This window comes from Pelodiscus sinensis, chromosome 1 (genome assembly GCF_049634645.1).
Source record: "Pelodiscus sinensis isolate JC-2024 chromosome 1, ASM4963464v1, whole genome shotgun sequence".
NCBI lineage: Eukaryota > Metazoa > Chordata > Testudines > Trionychidae > Pelodiscus > Pelodiscus sinensis.
Window position 1 is genome coordinate 165,569,036 of NC_134711.1, and position 20,668 is coordinate 165,589,703.

General features: G+C 41.9%; 2 protein-coding genes across 7 annotated transcripts in view; one reads left to right on the top strand and one right to left on the bottom strand.

Annotated features, from left to right (window-relative positions):
• CADM2 (cell adhesion molecule 2) overlaps positions 1-11,787 on the bottom strand; it is a 1,012,793-nt gene extending 1,001,006 nt beyond the window's left edge. For all 4 annotated transcript variants that reach the window (XM_075909639.1, XM_075909649.1, XM_075909633.1 and 1 more), the window contains exon 1: positions 11,361-11,787. In XM_075909639.1, coding sequence (XP_075765754.1) covers positions 11,361-11,421 — 61 coding nt within the window. In that variant the 5' untranslated portion in view covers positions 11,422-11,787. The remainder of the gene's footprint in view (positions 1-11,360) is intronic.
• Positions 11,788-11,819: 32 nt separating this feature from the next.
• Positions 11,820-20,440, top strand: LOC102460450 (uncharacterized). Of its 3 annotated transcripts, none has more exons than XM_075909628.1 (2): positions 11,820-12,274; positions 13,916-18,728. In XM_075909628.1, exon 2 carries the CDS (start codon positions 14,603-14,605, stop codon positions 16,298-16,300), a length of 1,698 nt encoding a protein of 565 aa, XP_075765743.1. In that variant the 5' UTR covers positions 11,820-12,274; positions 13,916-14,602; the 3' UTR covers positions 16,301-18,728. The 3 variants fall into 3 exon arrangements, 2 of the variants coding, with proteins under 2 accessions (XP_075765743.1, XP_075765735.1); XR_012897727.1 differs by lacking the exon at positions 11,820-12,274 and adding an exon at positions 19,332-20,440 and having other exon boundaries at positions 12,287-18,384; XM_075909620.1 differs by lacking the exon at positions 11,820-12,274 and adding an exon at positions 12,287-12,405.
• The last annotated feature ends 228 nt before the right edge of the window (positions 20,441-20,668 follow it).

The following is a 20,668-nucleotide window of genomic DNA, read 5'->3' on the forward strand; positions in this document are numbered from 1 at the left end:
TTTAAGTTAAAGTCTGTCTCAGACTGGCTGGCCATCTGTGACAATGCACAATTTAAACTTTGCTATTATGTCTGACTGCTCTTTAATATGTAATGAGGGATGTGTACCTAATTCATGATTTTAGATTACACTATAGTAGAGATTATTAGTTTAGTTAATAAAAAGATATTTTGTCCAAAAAGACATGTCTATGTCCTCCAGGTATTTCCTAAACTATGCTGGAGAATGTACCTCAGGAAGGACAGATTAAAGAAGTGATAGATTATTCTAGGAGCACCTTCAAGAATATTTTTCAGGGCCAACAGCTGGAACTGATAATGCTGGGACCATGCTAAACATCTCATTTTATTTGGGGCCACTGGCTCTGTATCTGAAATTGGAGTTTGTTAAAGTGCTTAACCAGATCTCAAAATCAGTAGCCACTTCATTGTCCTGTTTATTCAACTATGTCAGTTCAATGAGTTCCTTCAAAACTGGGACCTAACAGGAATTCTAAGACCAGGACATTTTTTTTCCTCTTTCAAGCTACAAATAAAAATTAGGTGTGAGAAGGCAAAATCCACAGTTTCTGAATTCATGAAGTGCATAAAATTCAGTCACTATATATAGTGAATGCTTCTTTTTATATGCAAATCATGTTTCGATAACTTTGGTAAATTTTAATGTTTCTAATAAATGTAGAATTTTATTTTTAATGTAACTGAATTTCCATCCTAGTTGAGCTTGGCACAGATCATAAATCTAAAGTAAAAAATGCATTATTTACTATTTTCTATTATAATAAAATGTAAAAATTAATCTGTATAAATGTATAGTAAGCTCTGAATAGCATAAATAGCGATTAGCTAGAAGTTATGGTATATCATACTGGTTAACATAAGCAGTGCTAAGGCTAAAAGGCTATTTATTTGCCAATCAAGATTTAATATCTAGCAACCAGTGAGAATCAAACTTTAGGAAAAATTTAGATAATGCATAAACAAAACAATTGAAGCAGATAGTTGAAATAAAGGTTTATTGCTTGCTGATTTTTAAAATGTAATTTAAATCAGTTATTTGAATCACTGATTTAAAATTAACCACCGTATATACCAATAGGAAAATATTTTAACTAACAGAAAATGTTGATGTTGCCCTCTCTTAGGAAGCTGTTCGCCTACAATTTGTACAAGTTATTTTAAATTTGAACAATAGTACAGATATAGAATATTATATTAGTTCTCATTTGCTTTTGTAACATAAGTTTGGGTTGCATTTCTGACTTGTCAAATTAAGACTTCTGCATCAGGTATCAAATACCAGGCTTTGGTTTTATTGGATAGAAAAATACTGAGTGTGTAGCCTCCAAAGCTATGATAGAGGTGGTGGTGGTGGGCGGGGGACCGGTACACTGTGGAAGCACACAAAAAAAAGGTATCAAAGTAGACGCCTTCTTGTCATTTTAATCAGCCAAAATAGTTGGTTGGCTGGCAGGTCTCCGTAATCTTACGTAAATTGCAAAAAATAATCTCCCACCATTACATTATACATGTTAAAGATTCCACATTAGCACTTTTTTTTGACTGAGGGTGAGAGCAACTCCATTTGGATCCTGTACATATCCATTCATAGGAATGAAGGTTGCTGCTAGGTCAGTAGTATTGTTCCCAGGCCCTGCTAGTCCCTATAGATTTGGAAAGCAGCTGTCACCAGTCCAGTACATGTATATACTAGCATTAAGTGTGCCTATATTTCATCTGTGTGTTCAACAAAATGTACGATTTGAAAGGGGAACCGGAATAATATACTTACGCTAATACACTTTCAGTTCCATTTTTAGTCAACTACTGTAGTAATATCTGAATGTTGAACATTCCCCAATCATTATAAAGACAGAATCTTTAATTTCCAGTTGCAGTGATTTTAGATGCTAATGAAAGGCCCAAGATGAGGGAAGTACCACTGTAAATTATAGTCTTTTTATGGACTTTGTTGCAGATTTACAGATCGTGTTTAATCCTTGATTAGTAAACTGTTCAGTGACTCTCTCTAGTCAGTGCCTTTAGAGTTTCTCAATTTGTCAACAGATGCAGTACAACATTTCACTATTTATATTTTGAACCATAAAGTAAGTTTCTCAGCACAGCTGACCCTAAGAAGAAAGGTTTCAACCTAGCATTAGACAAAACTGAACAGTGTATTTGCTTTTCTTTAGACAGTAGAAGAGCCAGTAATTTCTTTTCTTCCTCTAGAAATAGATGCATATTAGGAAGTGTATAATGTTGATACACCAAACTGAAGTAAAGGCATGCAGCTATGTATTTGACTCCTGCAACTAAAAACTAAGCTTTATATATATATATATATATATATATATATATATATATATATATATATATATATATATATATATATATATATACACACATATACACACACACACACACACACAGCACCTCCACATTAGCATTACCAATTGATTAGCCAAATGAAATCATGTCAAAATACTGTCAAGCTGGAGGACTTCTTACTTCAACTCATGTAACCCTCATTGTACAAGGAACAATCGAAGTCAGAGGAAGAGTGATCTATTTCAAAATAAGTGCTGTGTAGACACTCCCTATTTCGAAATAAGCTATTTTGAAATACGATACACAATTGACGTAGCTCAATTTGCAAAGCTTATTTTGAGTTAAGCCCCGCAGTGTAGACACACCTTAAGAGAAAAAGCCATCATGGGTGGAAATAGAAATGAAGGGTAATTGCAAAGGATTCTGAATAACCAGTTTTAATTCCTACAAAGAAGCAACTTTAACTGAAGCTTTTGTATTTCTCCTGGTTAGTAATATTGTATTAACAGTAATTTCTCTCCTTTAAAATATCCATCAGTGCTACTTTTGAATGTTTTATTATACAGCCATATTCAACTGATTATCTAAATGGTCAAAAATTACAATTATCAATTATCAAACCTACACAGCTGACGTTTTTGATTTTTTTTAAATAAAGAGGCCAGTGCTCAGAAATCCTACATAATTCTGAAAAACGGATTGCTTCTGCTTCAACTAGATGGGTTTTTCCCTGGTTAGGGAGTAATCAGAGCAGTCTCCTTCTACTTAGCATGGCAGGAATGAAAGCAGGTCAAGTTACAGATAATCCAGCACATGTAGGTCAGTGTGGTATTTTCCATTTGTTCAGATATTTATCCTGAAGTGTCTACTGTAACTGCTACTGTGAGTTAATTTGGCCTTATATTTTCCTCCGAGCTGTCAATCAGACACCTTTTTTTGAGCTGTCAGAGTAGAGCTTTGCTAAGCAGAAGTAGAGTTAAGGCTTGCCAGCACAGCTGGATCAAAGTAGTATCTATGCTGGTTTGTTGCCTGACACGCCTGCAAATTGAAAATAGAAAGAAATGCATAGTGTAATGCATTATAAACCTGCACCGATATCCACAATTTAAGGATTATTGTATACTGACAGTGATCAGCTTTATATAGAGAACTTCCATTTTAATTAAGAAGAACAAAATTATTATTGTATCTATAAAAATCAATGCTATCATTTACTCAATATACAACATATTTAGTTTACATTTCAGATATAACCTGGATCTTTATGCTTGGAATCACAGGAATCTGGCCTCATTTTTCCTTGGTCTTCCTCCCCACCCATTTCTCCCCATTAGAGGGGATCACTCTACATAAGCCATTCAACTGCTTATCATTAGCCTCAGAAGAATTGATTATCAACACTTAAGGATAAAAATGCAATTACACCATACACACAAAATAGCCAAGTATTTTTGCTGTTAACAGAAGAGTTTTCAGATAGGTCAAGTAAAACGCCGCTTGAGAAGTCAATTTAAGGCTATTCACTCTTTTTTAAATTTTGACATGTGATGTTGCCAATTGTTGTAAAGCTTTGTTCAATCTCAACATGAGTCGTTAAATAAATTGTATGTCTCCTCCACTATTTCCTGAAACTCAAGTCTAACTAATAAAAAAATCTTTTAAAATACTTTATAATTTTGCTAGGTTGTATCAATTGCAGTCTGACAGGTCCATTTACAATTAATATAAATGCACCAGAGAAAAGGGAATTTTTATTTGTACTACTCTTTCAAGGATATAGAGATCATTAACCAGCATAATAGCATACACATTACATTTCAAAGTTTAGTCATATAGTCATTACGGTGGCAGAGTATCAAAAATTAAGTAAAACAAGCTATTTTATGGTCAACAAGATTAAGACATTGCTATACACAGTTACAAGTTGTATGTTACTTCTCAGGTCTGAAGCCACTTTAAAAATTCACATTCTATAAAACATTGGAAAAGGAAACACTGAAACAAACCCACAACTGGAACAAAACCCATCTGCAGTAGTGTTGGGTAAGTGGGGGGAAAATTACATCTATGAAATTTAGCCTACTGAATAAAAAAAGTATAGTTTACATGACATCAGAATACTTTCTCTCAACAATGGCGTGCTTATTTTTAAGTGTGAAAGCCATGACTACTTCCTAGCTTTCTAATTACTTAATTCTTAAAACTAGCCAGGGTTTGTGATCAAGCAAGCATTATGTTCAATACCTGGCTAAAGGAAAAAAGAAAATAAACCTCCTCTCAGTTACTCTCTTCAATCAAATGTAGAGCACATCACTGGACCAGAAACATGTAGACTATTGTCCCTCAACAGGAATGAGATGAGATTTTTTTGGCAGGGGTATGGTTGTGGAAAAAGGAAGAAAATATATATTTCCTTCCCCACTATAAATACAGCACACACACGCACACACACACGCACACACACACACACACACAAAGTGTTTTCAGAGCTGTATTAGGTTAGAGAAAGGTTCACTTCAATTTAACATACAAGGATTGCAACATACTGTAAGAAGTTTCATGTTAGTTCTGCATCTTCTTTAAGAAGATCTACAGATTACATTTTAAACAATGAGACACTCGGCACTGCAAGAGATAATGTAGTGGATTTCTTGAACAGGATAGGCTTATGTCTCATGTTTTCAAGTATTACTGCTTATTTACTGGACTTTGTACCCCCTCCGCACATTTCCCCAAATAAACCAATTTTTATTAGAGCACCTCCACCTCCTCTCAGTATTGCACTATAAAGCATCCACTCTAAGTTGAAGCACTTCGAAAGTGCAAATGAAGCCGGGATTTAAATATCCCATGCTTCAGTTGCATAATCATGTAATGGCGTTATTTTGAAAAGCGTTATTTTGAAACTGAAATCACAGTCCAGACATGGTTCTTTCAAAAATGGGGCCGCAGGTTTACAGGATCTTTCAAAAAAGTGCCCTGTTTTCGAAAGAACCACGTCTAGACTGCAGTTTCAATTTCAAAATAGCACTTTTTCAAAGGAGCGCCATTACGTGATTATGCAAATGAAGCACGGGATATTTAAATCCCGGCTTCATTTGCACTTTCAAAGTGCTTCATTTACATCCCTCTGCTGACAGAGGGATGTAGTCTAAGCCTACTGCAGATGAACATAAAGACACATATTTTCAGACTATATGGATATCTATTTAAGAAATAAGGGGTTTTTCTAAGACAAAAAAAGATGAAAGTAGAAAATAGGGAAATCCTTAAGAACCTTTGCATGGCTATTCAATGGCTTGATACTATATGGTTCTATACAGACATTTTTAAAACATTTCATTATGTATTTTTAGATGTACAGTAAAACCCTTTCAAGGATAAGGGATGTGTACACTGAAGTCCTCTAAGTGTTTTCCTTACAAATGAAATGTTAAGGGCAGTGTTGCTCAACCACTGGTACAAGTATCCTTAGGGGTACTCAAGAAAAGTCTGGGGGGGTATATCAACACAACTTAAATTTGGAGAAAACTGAATTTGTTTTAAGTTTTACAGCACTTCATTATTTTGTACTTTTTAACCCCTAAAAATTTAATTACCTGCCCAGCTACGATTAAGTTGTTTAAACAAATGTGTCGCAACAGCAGAAAAAAAAAATCTGTGTGTCTGAAAACTGTAGAAACTGGGAGGTACTTAATTTTTTAAAAAATTTAAAGAAGCACTTTATAAAAAAGTTTGAGAAACACTATTATAGGGCCCTATGCCTGTCAGTATCTCCTATCTGCACTAGTTTAGATTTTTTTACATTTTATGCATTTATAAAGGTTGGTGGCACTATCCGTCAGCTCTCTCAGGATGTTTAGTCATACCTTATAACCATAATTTAATTTCAATTCCACAGAATAAGAACTGTTCCAAAATTCAAACCATAAAAGTCTACTGAATTCTTAAAGGTTTGTATTAGAACTCTTACTGTGAGATAATTACTACCGGTTATTTCTATTGTCTTAAAGAGGGCCAAATTTTTTCTGGTAGAGTTTAGGCCACTCTAGTCCTAGCTATAAAGCTGTTCTACTAACCACTGACAGAGCTCAGAAGGTTCCAGAAAGCATGCATAAAAGTGTTGCTTGATCACCATTTCATATGCAGAAATATTTAGAGAAACTCAGGCCACAACTTTGAATTTCTCTCTAACATTACTATCTATCATCTCTTGAACAAACAGGTACAACGACAAGTAAATGCTGTTGTCAGTCTTTGCCAGAAGTGACTAGAATGTAGGATCATGTAAGAATTAAAAATGTATACATTATAATGGTGAAAAACTAATGCTGAAAAGGAGACTAACAGACTTAAATTCTCCATCTCATGCATACCAACACCCCTCAGCCACTGCCCCCAACAAGACAGCCAATGTACTTCAATTAAAAAGGACTAGTGGTTTGGTACAATAGCCAGGGTCTCCTGATCAAGGCTTCTTGTTCTGTGTGGATACTTGCTTTATGATAAGCTGGAACAGGTGGTCCACTATTAAATAGTGTTAGGGAGGAAAGTAGCAATTGCATATTGTTAAACAATGTTCAAGTTAACTGACATGAAGAACTTGATAAAAATGTAAAGTTTTTAGAATGAGGTAAGGAGCAAGAATTTTAATAGGGTGTAAGTCACAAAACTCTATTGAGGTCCTAATGCTATAGTCCTTATAGTCCTTATACCCCAAGAAGATGTGTCAATGTGTAGTTCCCCAATTAAATACTTAGAACCATGTTCTGAAGGAACTTAGGTAATATTCATAACTTAGACATCTCATACATAAATTAAACCAAAAGAATTTTTGGTGTAGAGCAATAAAACTTTGATTAAACTAGTCACACTCATAAGAAAGCTGTACATCATGCTTATTGACTTGATTAATAATGTTAATTAATGTATGAAGTATTTATCAAAACCAAAAGCCTATAATCTGTTACCTTGTTTCCCTGTGCACCAAAACAGACTTTGTAACAATTTCTACAAATCAGACAATCCAATTTGTACTGAACCAATATGCTTGTGGCTAGACACCCATTTTATGACTTAATTTGTGTGATCAGTACAAGTGACAAGTAAAAGTGTGTGTTTGTTCCTTACAACATATTTATGTGCTATAGGTTTGCCAGTTCTATATCAGTCTATAATTTTACTTGGTTGAATGAGCATTAATTATGCATAATATACAGGTATAAAATAGTGATTTCACATAAAAAAAATTGCAGTTATTTTTTTCAAACCACTTACCTACCCAACCAACTATTAGCTATTGAAGCTTAACTATTTCCATGAATGCAAGTTGTCAGTCAACATGGGACTTCTTGTGTTTCTTTTTTACAAACAAATCTGTGTTCATGATAAAGATGTCCTTACCAGCAAGCTGTTTTCTATCATCTTCAATGATAAGATGTTTCAATTATCACAACTTCTGACAAAAAAGGCTTCTAGTAGTCTATCCAGTGTCATTTAAGGTACAGCAATTCATTATTACTTTCAAGCATTTTTAGTAACTGCCCTGAAAACGTTTGTCTAGTGTTAGCACTGATGTACTGAAAGTAGTTTTTCAGTATCACAAACTGATATACAGTGTTCTCAGAAGCAGAGCACATTAAGATATTAGATGCCATTTGCATTATCACACAGCAGGGGGCTATAGCAGCTACATTCTGGGATAATCCTAACCCAACTCTTTATACAAAGAATACTGTAAAATAGTCTTTAATATTATAGCTTCACACACCTGAAGTGTTTACAATACACTGTTTGGTTTTTAAGTAAAATCAATTAGAGGGCATCATTTCAACTCCCTAGATGTTTTAAATGCAGACTGGAAACTTTTTACATTTAGGGAATAATATTGCTAAATTAATTTAGTGGAAGAGTTAAAGCAAAATGTGACAAGTATCATTATGAACAAATTAAACAATTTAGCCCCTTGGGATATAGTAATAGTGCTTCTGTAATGACTACTTAAATTTAGGGTTTCTAAACTATAGAAGGTACTGTTTCCACATCAGCCACTAGAAAGGGCAAAAGAGAATAACTTCAAGTTTCACATCTCTGAACTCATCTGACAAACTGCTTCTAACCTCAACATATTATTACTCCTCTCACCAGATCTACCCTCCCACAGTAAGTCAGTAATACCATGAAAGTTTCAGAAAAGAGCAAACAACAAAAACAAACCTTAATTAGCTGCTTAATTCTAATGCTATTTCATGCAATAGCCATTATTTGTTGCCATCTTCCTATTTCCAGTGCTTCATCAGTACCCAGGACTATTTTTGAAACTGAGGCGCCTAAAAGGCAATGCCCCAAAAGCCACACTCCCATTTGGGACATGTAAGTATGCCTACATGGCACAGTCTTTAAGTTTAATTAGTTTAAATTTCATTGAAATGAAGTCCTCACAACCTGAAGTCAGAAATGTTTGAAATCCACTGGACAAAGTTTTTATTCATCTAATCAACTAGAGGAAAACTGAGTATCCTAAGGCCCAAAAGGAGGAAACTTGAACAAATCCATTGAATTGCTTAACAGCTTTGTGGAGCAATGCAAGCCAAATAGGAAAAAGCTACTTTTACATACTTATTTATTGTTGGCAGCTTCACATGTGCATGTCTAATATACTTAACTGTGCTCACTAACTGTACCAAATTACATGGTACAACTGTGTAAACAAAATGTATGAGGTACCAACATAAAGTGGAGTGGAGCAACAGTGTTCAGTGAAACTCAACCATCACTGTACAGATATTTTCCTCGCAAAAATTCAGTAATTTCCTCTTTTAATCTTACTAAAAGAAACAAAGGATAAATGTATATTACTCATGTTTCAGACATACTCCAGAAACATGGTTGTCATTCCTAAGCATCTCAAGGTGGCATCCAGGAAAAATGCCTCCTGAAGAAGCGCTCACCTAGAGGTAAGCAGGTGAATACTTGAGGGGAAAAAAAGGGATTGACATTCTCCCCCTTTCAATTACAACTCAAATGTGAGGTTAAAAACATGGAAACATGTCATAAGTGTGGGAGAGAGCCAGATAGTAGTAAGAAGGAACCCCTTCCTTTCCCACAAGGGCAGGCCCAATTTGGCTGCTTTCAGTCAGAATACACCTTTCTTTATGCACTGTTTATTTAAACCCAATGCTGCTTGCGCTAGTGCATTTTCCCTGGCACACTCAAGCTGTTGTGAAAGCCACCACTTTTTACATCACCATTTGCTTTTAAAAACCTGATGTACTGAATGCATCTGATTACATCTTAAGAAAAAGATCAAATTCTTCTCCTCCAGCAGCAAACCTGATTTCACTGGCGAGAGAAAGTCAGTCCAGACAGGTTTCCCCACTCACCCCCTTCCCCTTGCAGCGCAATGAATTGACAATTCACAGGGCAACGTAAAGGCACACGAGAGCCTCGACCCCCCGATGCAGCCCAGCACACATGCTCAAATAAATCTTGCATTATAGCATCAACACAGGAGCGCCTTGTGCATTGACGTACTGGGCAACTCATACAGATCCGTAAGGAAAACAAACACTATACAACCATCATTTGCAGTCACCAGATTAATTTAATCCCCTCTTCCCTTCAACATCACCGCTAAACACAACTTCCTCAGAAGGTAAAGTGGGTACAGCCTGCAGGTTAGTGAATGCAGAAGAAATACAAGCAGATGCGTTTATTTCAGCCGCCCAGCAGATGACTTCTGCTGTTGGAGGGGAGGGAAGTAATTTAATCTCCTCTCTGGAGACCTCGGCACAGGATGCTCACTAACGAGATTTGAAAATACAACCAACTTCACATAACATGTCACAGGGATGAGACGAGGGAAGAACTAAAATCCCACAAGGTCACTTAGTTCATGTGATTCTTCCCCTTCCTTTACCCCGATACAAGAAAGGCCGGGATGCTTCTCTCCCTGCAGCCATCGTAAAGAAAAGGTGAAGGCGAGGAAGTTGCTGAATGACTGCTCATTGACCTCATTTAAATCCCGTAAAGGCCTCCGGGGGTGCTTTTGGCGAGGGGGAACTTCAGCCTCCTTCACCCACACGCACTAGTGTATCTGGCAACTTCTCGCCCCAATCAGCTGGAGGGGGGGGAAGCGGAAGGGGGGACCCGACCAAACCCGGACTCCCCCACGCTGCAACCGGAGCGAAAGATCCTGGTTACTCTCCTTCCAGCACCACGGCCACATCCTCCTCCTCCCCACAACAGCCGGTTCCTCCATCCGGTGCCATTGATATTCCTCTTGCCTTCCCCAAAATAAGGAAAGGTTTCGAGAGCGGGGAGGGGCTTCTCTTCCCACCCCTCACACACACTGTTCATTTGCATGATAATAGTATTTTGTAGATTTCCCTCCACTGCAGTCACAGCGGCTGTTACTTTTCACTTGGAAGGCTCCTATTAATGAAGGCGAGAGGTGGTGATGATGCTGGGGGGGAGGACAGACGAGGGGGAGAAAGCCCACCCCAAAGACCCGAGTCTGGAAAGTAGCGGCAGGCTGCAAGGCATAAGCTAAACCGGGAGCCACAGAGGTTTCGGAAACCTGGCTTTGCTCCAGGGTGGGTTCCCCCCCTACATAAATAAAAGTAAATCCTCTCGCTGCCTGCGTGCGAGCCCGGCACCGAGCCTCTCTCTTCTGCCTCTCGCCCATGCCAATGAGGCAGCGCTAGGAGCCACGCTCCCGCGGCAGGGACTCGGCTGCGGCGGCGGCTCCCCCTCTCTCTGCCAGCCAAAGGCACGTTTGCCTGGGGGCCAGGGGGTGGACGGGAGGGAAGGTTCCGGGGAGTTGAAGGGCTGGTGGGGGAGGAGGATTAAGGTTCGGGAGGCGCTTCGCGTCCCTCCTGCGCGGCTGGAGGGCGGGAGGCTGGGGGCCAGGAGCGGCGAAGGGGGGGGGGGGAGAAGGAGCAGGACGGGGGTGCAGGGCAGGGCTCTCCACCCGGCCGCCCTCACTTCCCCCTCGCGGCGGGGTCCCCGGGACGGAGCTGGGGGCGGTACCTTGTATGAGGAGCCCGCAGAGGCTGTAGAAGCGCAGAAGGGCGCTGGGTCTCAGCCGCATCCTGGGGGGCTTCCCTCGGGCTGGGTGGGCGCCAGGCAGAGATTCCCGCCGCAGCCTCCTCCGGCCGCCTCTCTCCGGGCGCTTCTCTCCCCCAGCAGGAGCCTCCGCCGCCGCCTCCGCCGCAGTGTCTCCCTCTGCCTGCGCCGTATCCAGTGGGGTGAGGAGGAGGAGGACCAGGGTCGCGGGGGCGGGTGGCGAGGCGGCTCCTTCCTCCTCTGGCGCTGGGCAGGTCTCTCTCCCCTCCTCCCCGTGCAGCTGTGCCGGGCACCCGCCCCCCCCTCTGGCGCTGCTGGGTGCGGAGGAGGCTGCCAGCCGCGCGCGCTCGCCCGCCCGCCCGCCTTGGTTCACGAGAAGGCTGCTCCGCTCCCAGCCGCTTCCAGCTCTAGACACAAGGGCAATCTCAGCGCGGATCCCCCCTCCCCGCCTGGCCCCGCCTCCTCGCCTAGGCACGCCCCCGCACCGATGGCCACGCCCCTCGGCCAACCCTTAGCAGCCACGCCTCTGCTTTAGCCACGCCCACTGATGCCCACCTCCTTCTCTAAGCTCCACCTTCCGTCAAGCCACACCCTCTCGTCTCCCCCCTTACTCCACGCCCACCTCACAGCACGGGGAAAGATTGGCAGGGTTTGTGTTCCAATGGGAGAAGTCCGAAGCTGATCGCTCCGCCAATGGCTGGGTGACAGAGGTGGCGTCCACAAACGACAAACGTTTCAAAGAGACTTCAACCGCGAGCCACATCGTGCTCCCGCCTCAAAACCACCCTCCAGCTCTGAGAGGCAGCTCAGTGAGCCAATCAGCGCTCCGGATCGCCGCGAAGCTCCAGCCAATGGGAGATACTTGCACAGGGAAGCGGGTGAGCGGAGAAGGCGCTGTCCAGAGCTGGTTCTGAAAGTGGCGGTTGGCAGGTGGCGGTTTGGCGGCGGGCGTGGCGAGCACAGCGGGGAGCTCCGGGCTGCCGCGTGGGAGTCTCGCGGCGCTCCCCGGGTAGGGCGCCGCTCGGCCGCCAGCTCGGTCCCTGGCGAGAAGCTCGCGGAGTCGGTCGCTCTCTGGGCAAACGGTCGCTCAGGGCCCAAAGCCGGCGGGGGAGCCACGTCTGGAGAGGGGGAGGCAGCGGGAAAGCGCTGGGGAAATCCCTAGTCTCCTCCGCTTCGGGACTGCTCCGACGGCCTGAGCTGCTGGTGTAATTGGGGAGGCGTCCAAGGCGGAGAAGCCAGCGAGCTGTTTCCCGGATAAAACCGCACCAGCATCCAGGGGAAGGCAGCGCCGCACGGTCCTGGGAACACGCTGCAAAAATCAGCTCTGTCGCAGGAGGAAGCGCTGCAGGGAAACACATTTTCCTCACGCACCCCGGCACTCCCACCCCTGCCCTGCTTGGCTCCCGGTAGTGCCAAGTGCACCCTTTCAGAAAGTCCACCAGCGCCACTCAGGGGCACTGTACTGGGCTAGGGTCTTCAGCAGCCCCCTCTTAAACCAATAGATACCTTCCCAGTTCTGCTGAAGGTAACTGAGGTGTGTGGAGGTGAATTCCACCATCCTGTACCTCACCTTGCCTGTTAGACATTAGTGTATGAACCCCGCCACATTGACAAAAACCTCTTGCCTACGCAGGAGTGCCATTAGAAAGGAAACATCAGAAAGTCACTACCAAATCCACACATGGTGGACCCTCTACCCTTAAGGATACCCCACCCCCCAGAAATAGGAAAGCAACTGAGAGCAACCACCAACATTATGGAAAGTTAAGTCTTATCCCCAGTGATGACTCATGAGCCTCCCCCATATTTCTGGGACAGTATTTTCCCCCAGTGATGCTAATGGTTCCGCTAGAAAGTCATGTTAAATGGGAAAAGGAAATTTGGCAACAGAAGATACATTTCTGGCTATGACTAGCTGTTGCTTGACTGAGGAGGAGTGATAGGTTTTGCCCTACTAAAATTAACTCCTCCCTCCCCATGAAATCTAGCTAGTGGAGGAGAGCAGACAAGCTCCTCCTATCACCTGGCTTCAACTGCTAGTATCCTCCAGTCTGGGAAAAGATTGGGACTTCCTCTTCCCCTGCACAATTACTCTCAGGAAGAGCAGGGGGGAAAAGTCAGACCCACTTCTGGGTATCTTCCCTTGCTGCAAGAAACTCTGGAATGGAGCAGAAGCCCTGGAACTTCATGCAGCTGGTCCATGGAGTTGGGCTCTGATCTCCCATGTGCAGCTGAGTGTGCTCCTGCTGGAGCTCCTAGCTGCTTCTCCTGGCTGGGTTAGACAGGGACAGGACTTGCTCTTCCTCCACATTGCCCCACAGAGATCAGACCCACTTCCATATATTTGCTTAGGCACCAGCCACAGGTCTTCCTGCATTGACAGCATGTTAGAATGTAGATCTTAAATGGATGACATTAGAGAGAATGTTCAGATAGTGGGCAAGGATCTCATTTCACTGCAGAGATCACTAAACAACTCTGTGTTGCTTTAGGAATTAAACAGCTGTTCCATATTGCAGGCCACCCACAGTCATCTGGGCTGGTTGAACGAACAAATCGGACGTTGAAAACTGCATTAAGAAAAGTTGTCGAAAAATCCGGCAAACAGTGGGATACTCATCTCCCACTTATACTCATGGCTACTCGATCCACTATGGGATCCGCTGGGTACTCTCCTCATGAAGTACTCTTCGGACGACCTATGAAGACGCCCGAGCTCTGGTGGATCGAAGGAGGGGTGCCTCCTGATGACTTTCAACCAAAAATCAAAGTAGCTGAGTATTTGCAGCAATTGTTGAATAATTTGTCCGACATACAGCACACAGTAGCGCAAACACTAAAGGGCAATATCCAGAAAATGGATAAAAGACTTGCAGGAGATTTTAAGATTCAAGACTGGGAAGTCGGAAGTAAGATCATGTACCGACATTTCAGTGAAAAGAGCCATCCTTTGAGCCCGCGATGGTTGGGTCCGTGTTATATCGTCAGCAAAGCTGGACCCACCGTATATCAGGTGGAAATAGTCAGTAGGAAAAGGAAGATCCTTAAATGGTTTCATGTGAGCCAATTAAAAGAATGGAAAGGAAATTAGGAGACGAGCTAGACCAGAAGATAGATAGATAGTTAGGAGGGTGCAACATCTGCAAGAAAACAAGATCATTAATATATATGTATTATTTTGTCTTATTTAGGAGTGGCACGTCACAATGAGGACATTATTTTATTTGTTAAGTTTAATCCTTACCAGTGTAGTAATAGATAGTAATTCTAGTCCTGTAACAACTAAGTTAAGATCTGGCACTATACGAAAGTTAGTAGAAGGTGACCATAGTCTAGAATGGGTAGACCTAGGCGGACACATATTTAAACAAAAGGATGGATCGACCATAGGGGCATATCTCCAAGGGTTAACATTCATGCAAAATGAACTATGGAGATGTCGTGCTGGTGACCGCCCTTTAGGGGAATGGAGTATTCCACGACCGGTGCTAAACACATACGACACAATGGTGCCACAACGATTTGTCTGGACACACTTCCAGTCTAAAGATCTGGTGTATAACAGGGAGATAATATCCGCAAAGACGTATAAACCACTGCTTTCAAATAGCCAGCGGTGGGAGATTAAGTTACCAGTATTCCGCAGTCAGTTGGTTACCATCCATGTAGAACAGTATCAGGAGTATTGTCACCTTACTATAAGAAATGAGCTAGAAGGAAATATTTTATTATATTTCGTAATGAGTAAGGATGACACATGGAAAAATTCTTTTCATATCCCTGGGTGGTTAAACATGACTGTGTATACTAGCCCTCTTCGTAAAGAGTGCAGGTGGATATTTAATAATCCCCACCTATGCCTCAATGAATCCATGGCACAACCAGTTTATGAAGGAGAGAGACGGTGCCTCACAAATTGTAAGGTGCTAGTCCCTGAGTGGAAGGGATCTACCTGGGTGTACCTGGATGTATTATACCGCCCAATCATAAAACCTGGACGAATAACGTGGGTGATCAAATTCTATCACGATCATTTTGCCACAGAAACGGCACCTGCTACGGTCGTGTCCCCTGAAAAGGTAGTACAATCTGTGCCCATGACATGTGTGGAAAATAAATCACCACAGCGAGTGAGTTCCTTTAAAGCCTCGCCAAGTTGTAAAGGAGATCCGCAACCCGCTAGATATGTCTGCACGGGCATATTCGTCGATAATATAACTGAATCCGGCACTTGGAATGTGCTAGGAATTTTCGGTGCAAAATTCCCAGTTAAAATCTTAGTAGCCGAAGAGCCCGAAAAACACGAAATTGGTCCGTATGTAGTTAAAACCAATATGGCTCGTCAGGTATTAATTGAACCTGAATACCATGTAAAATGGGTACACGTACCGCTTTCATCAAACACGGCTGATATAAATAACCGATGTGAACCTTTTGTAGAGCCATTGGTACAAGGCTGGTATAAGTGGTTGCAGTTGATCACTATCTCGAACTCACCACCACGTACCAAGAGGGATATTGCCGCCAAGGTTTTAGGTGGAGTTGGTGCTGGCATGGGCGTTGCCTCAGCCACTGATAATGCATGCCTATCCAAAAGTTTAGCCAGACTGACAGCAGGTACCGAAGATCTGGTACACCCCTTAGAAGAATCCCTACTAGGGTTAGACAAGGTGCAGTTAAAATTGACTGATCTACTGCCAAAATGGGCCAATTCACAGGAAGAAGATCACTTGAAAATGTTAACCGGTATGCAAGTGATAATAAACGATACAGCGTTAGCTTTGGCTTGCATTCAGATGCAAAATATGTTGTTCGATTTATCACGAAGTATCATCCGTGATGCATTAGCATTATCTTCCTGTGGAAATTGCCACCTTGCTAAAGAAAGTGTCAACACCTTTTGAAAGGGAGAACCTAGACCTTTGGAACGTGTTACACTCCGAATATGATCCAAGATATGATGTGCTACACATTGTATTGTTAACAGTCGTAAGTGCACAAAAAGATCTAGTGTACCCAATAGCCACGCTTGGACTGAACGTAAAGGGTTCAGTGATGATGCCGATTATAAATCGAGCTTGGGTACATCAAAGCTCAGATGGCGATTTTGAAATAGTTAATATGCAAGCATGCTGTCTCAAGATCATTTAGGCTATGTATGCACATCTAGTCTATGGACTCAAGGTCATCTCTGCTTAAATGAAGCGGAAGGTGAGTGTAATTATGAGTTACATCTAACCCCTCTCGGTAACAACCGGTCTGTAGTCGTGCAGATTAACCAACATTGTATCTGCATGAGAAGTTTATGTCCCTCGTTCATAGTAAATAAATTTTACAAAGTAGCCATGCCCAAATTAAGTAATTTATGTTTGTGTAAAGTTTTTGAAATACAGGGGTGTGACATTAATGTTAAATTAATAAATGCTGACTACGAGGACATAACAGTACGGTATGCTGTTATTGATACCATTACACCGATGTCATTAGGGCCAAAGATAGCTGCAATTAAAGCTATGATGAAACATCCCGATCTACAACAGATCATTGCAGACATTAAAAATATCAGTGAAAAAGTACATGTGGTTGTCCAACACTCAGCTGCACAGATTGTACAAGTTGGTAAAAAGATCCACATAAAAGAAACCTTGTGGACTAAGATTTTTGGAGATGTGCTCAGAGACATATCCTCCATTAGTTTGAGATCTATTTTTACCAACCCATTAAGCCTGATCGTTATGTATGTCACCATCCTGACCGTATACACCATATTGTTAACTTGTTACATCTGTTGTCCGCGCCCAAGAGTACATGAAGAAGTATTTGCATTTACTGCTGCTTAAGGTAATGTGATGAACATCTTCGTTTCCCGTCAGACATTCATCAAGGAGGGGAAATGTAAGGCAGAAATGCAAATGTATAATATCTGGATAATATGAATTGGACCATGGGAACCTCTATGTAGTGTTTGGGGCTGATAATCTTTTAAATGTCAAGGTTAATTTGTTTTGTTTGAACCTGTAAACTTAAAGATGAGGAAATTCTGCAAGTCTACAAAATGGAGCCTAAAACTCCATTTTGTATCTGAACATTCTCTCTAATGTCATCCATTTAAGATCTACATTCTAACACGTCCACAGGTAACTGTTAGATTTTAAACACTCACTTACCTGTTGGGTATGATTTGCATAGGTTATGAATATGCATGAGCATTCCAAAACCAACCTATCAGTTTGTACCACGCTCCAGGTGCATCATTTGACAACCAATCATTTTAAACCATTGCGGCCTATGCATATTCATGAGGCCAGGTTATAAAAGGTCTGACCGAACGATGGTTCGTTCTGGTCCTCGGGCTTATCCTGAGATCAGGGCATCGTTAGCGTCGGGCTTAGGCTTTAGGTTTAGAGAGTGAGTGAGCGTATGCAAAAGGTCTTGTAAAGGTTTATCTGGAGAAGCTAGCGGAAGGCTATGTTCCCTCCAGTCTATATAATCTAGTATTTTTCTGTGAGTTAGGCTGACGGAAGGCCAGACCTTCTCACTTAGGTTAGGACTAGTTAGTTTAGTAATTAGGTAGGTTAGTTCACGTCGTCGTGTTTGTTCGTCAGGCTGCGTCGGGTCAAAGCATTTCGGCAGTCGTCGAGTCTGTACGTCGGGCGCGTCGCGTGTTAGCTTAGGGTTTTATTTTAGGTTAAGGTTAAGATAGGTAGAGACGGAGTCTAGCTTCCATCACCGGTTCCAGAGGCACCGAAGGGCCTGAAGAATCGCTCTTCATGGAAGGTGAAGCCCGCAATTCTACCCAGCTCTTCGTGGGACTCCTGGCTGTTCCTCTCTTGAGGTCCGGAAGGACCGACGGATTGAGGTCGCCAGCTTCGACCCAGAGACAGCCGGCAAGGGACGCCTGGTCGTTCCTCTCCTGAGGCTTTCAAATAGCCAAGGGATTGAAGGTCGCCAGCACCACCTCAATCGTCCTCCCATCGCCGTAGACTCTGTAAGTAGGAATAGGGACCTGGAGGGACTTCCCCTTCTTGTCCATGTAGTTTAATAGGGGACTGCCCCCTTATTCATTAATTAGAGGTATACCATCTTTTACAAATTTTTACTGTTTGTTAAATTTAATTCACTTAATATAGTCTTGTGGTTATCACTGAAAACCCAAGTCTTAAGTTTTTATTTCACGCGCCATCTCAATCTAAGCGCTGACACTCTGCCGGTGATCAGATACGGAATAGGGGTCCCAACCTGAAACACCATCCCTAAGCGGATGAGTCGGGTTATCTAATAACTCTCTGGGAAGTGTCTTTAGATATCTTTGACCTTCCTGATTCTGTTCGACAGACAGGTAACAAGCAGATTGTTGGATTGGTAAAGGTGGACTTGATCTCTCCCATGCTGTTAGGTGCACCCTGTAAATATTTGCAAAAGGGGTATTTAGTAATTTTGAAACCCTCTGGCTGTTAAGTTTACAAGAATGAACTCAATTGGTAATTTCTTCATCAGGGAGCAAATCGGTTGTTTAAAGTGGGGGAGTCCATAAGTTAATAGTTTTGAGTTTCTAATAGTTATTTGTGTGTGTTGGTCTTTACTCTGCTTAAAGATGACCTTGTCTTTGTATAGCGCCTATCACAAGAGGACACACACCTGGCCAGGACTCTTTGGTACTCTCAGAATATGTGGTTGGTCAGTCACTCAGAATGGGTTTCCATCCTTATTCACAGATACAGCTTGCCAAGCCTGTTAGTAATTAGCGGTGTCATAATAAATACACACAAACCACTCTTCTCAGACTACACTCATCTCTTTGATAGCCTGTTGCTCCTTAACTTTGCACCTTCATTTCCAGAGCTAGCCCTGTGCTACAACGAGTTATCTGTTGTATAATATTGATCAGAATACCAGTTCTGTACAAATACTCATTGTGACCTAATCTACATATAGGTTGGGAAAAGGAGGTGACCTCAGCCAAGAACTGGAAAAAAAGGCAGCTGGCTGGATTTTCTACAAGCCTGACATGTTTGTGAAAGAGGAAAGCTCCTGGAAGAACTCTTAGTTGCATCTTAGAACACTACTCTAATGTTCGCATGAGCCATGCCAATTCCAGATCACTGAGGTATGAGTGCACTCGTGACCCTTGCATTATAGGACGTGGAGTCCTGAGGACTGCAATTCTCTGACTAGGTATGACTGCCACTCAAAACAGTTTGTTCCAAAGACAGCAGTTGATAACAGATATCAACATTTTACTGAAGCTTATCTAAAGAAATTAGAGAATACACAAGAAGAGTGTCTGTGCATCCAAGTATAGTGCAACAAAACCCATAATGCATATTCCAGTATTGCATTCTCTTCAATTGTAGGTCATTAATAAATTGGCAAATTAGAATATTTTGGCCTTACCTTGGCTTCAGTTGCCTTTTGCTGTGTTTCATGCCTTACCTCTCAAGTGCCGTGCATTTTATACTATGTTCTGCTTTTTGGGCTATGTAGTATCCCTGATCCACAGCACAAGTACAGGCAGTGTTCCTTTGCAGAATACAGTGGCAGTGTTTGATAAAATATTGCAAAATCATTATTGCTACCACAGTTATATAATTTCAATAAATCTTATATTATGTATAAGTGTCCAGAAAGGGTTAAGCATCCTTCAGGATAAGTGACACAAATGCAACCTTTAGGAACATACAAAATCCTAAACTTTATCTACCAGTGTTTACCTATATATATTTAGAGGCTAACCAACCAATTTCTGTCTATGCAATCTATTTTAAGTGTATAGCAAATTACCTACAAATGTCAGAAAGCATTTGTCTTATGTTAATCTGTATAAATAATTAACAGTAATGCTTGGTTAATAGGTACATTTGGATGTGTCTAGGATTGCCTATTGTTCACACAAATACTCTGAATTATGAAGAGAAGCATAGAACCTGATCTTTTTTACCTCAGACCTGCTTAAGGTTTCATGCAGGGGAAGCCTAAGCCATGAGGATTGAGATCCCAGCCCTACATTGGAACATCCTGGACCTTGGACTAAATTCTAAGGCTACATCTACACTGGTGGCTTCTTGCACAAGAACAGCTGTTCTTGTGCAAAAACTTGCCGTGTGTCTACACTGCACTTGCGTTCTTGTGCAAGTAAATTTACAGTACAGCGTCAGAAAACAGGGCTTCTTCTGGAGGAGTTATTCCTCTCCCAACGAGGAATAAGCCCTCTTGCGCAAGAGTTCTTGTGCAAGAGGCCAGTGTAGACAGGCAACATGAATTTCTTGCGCAAG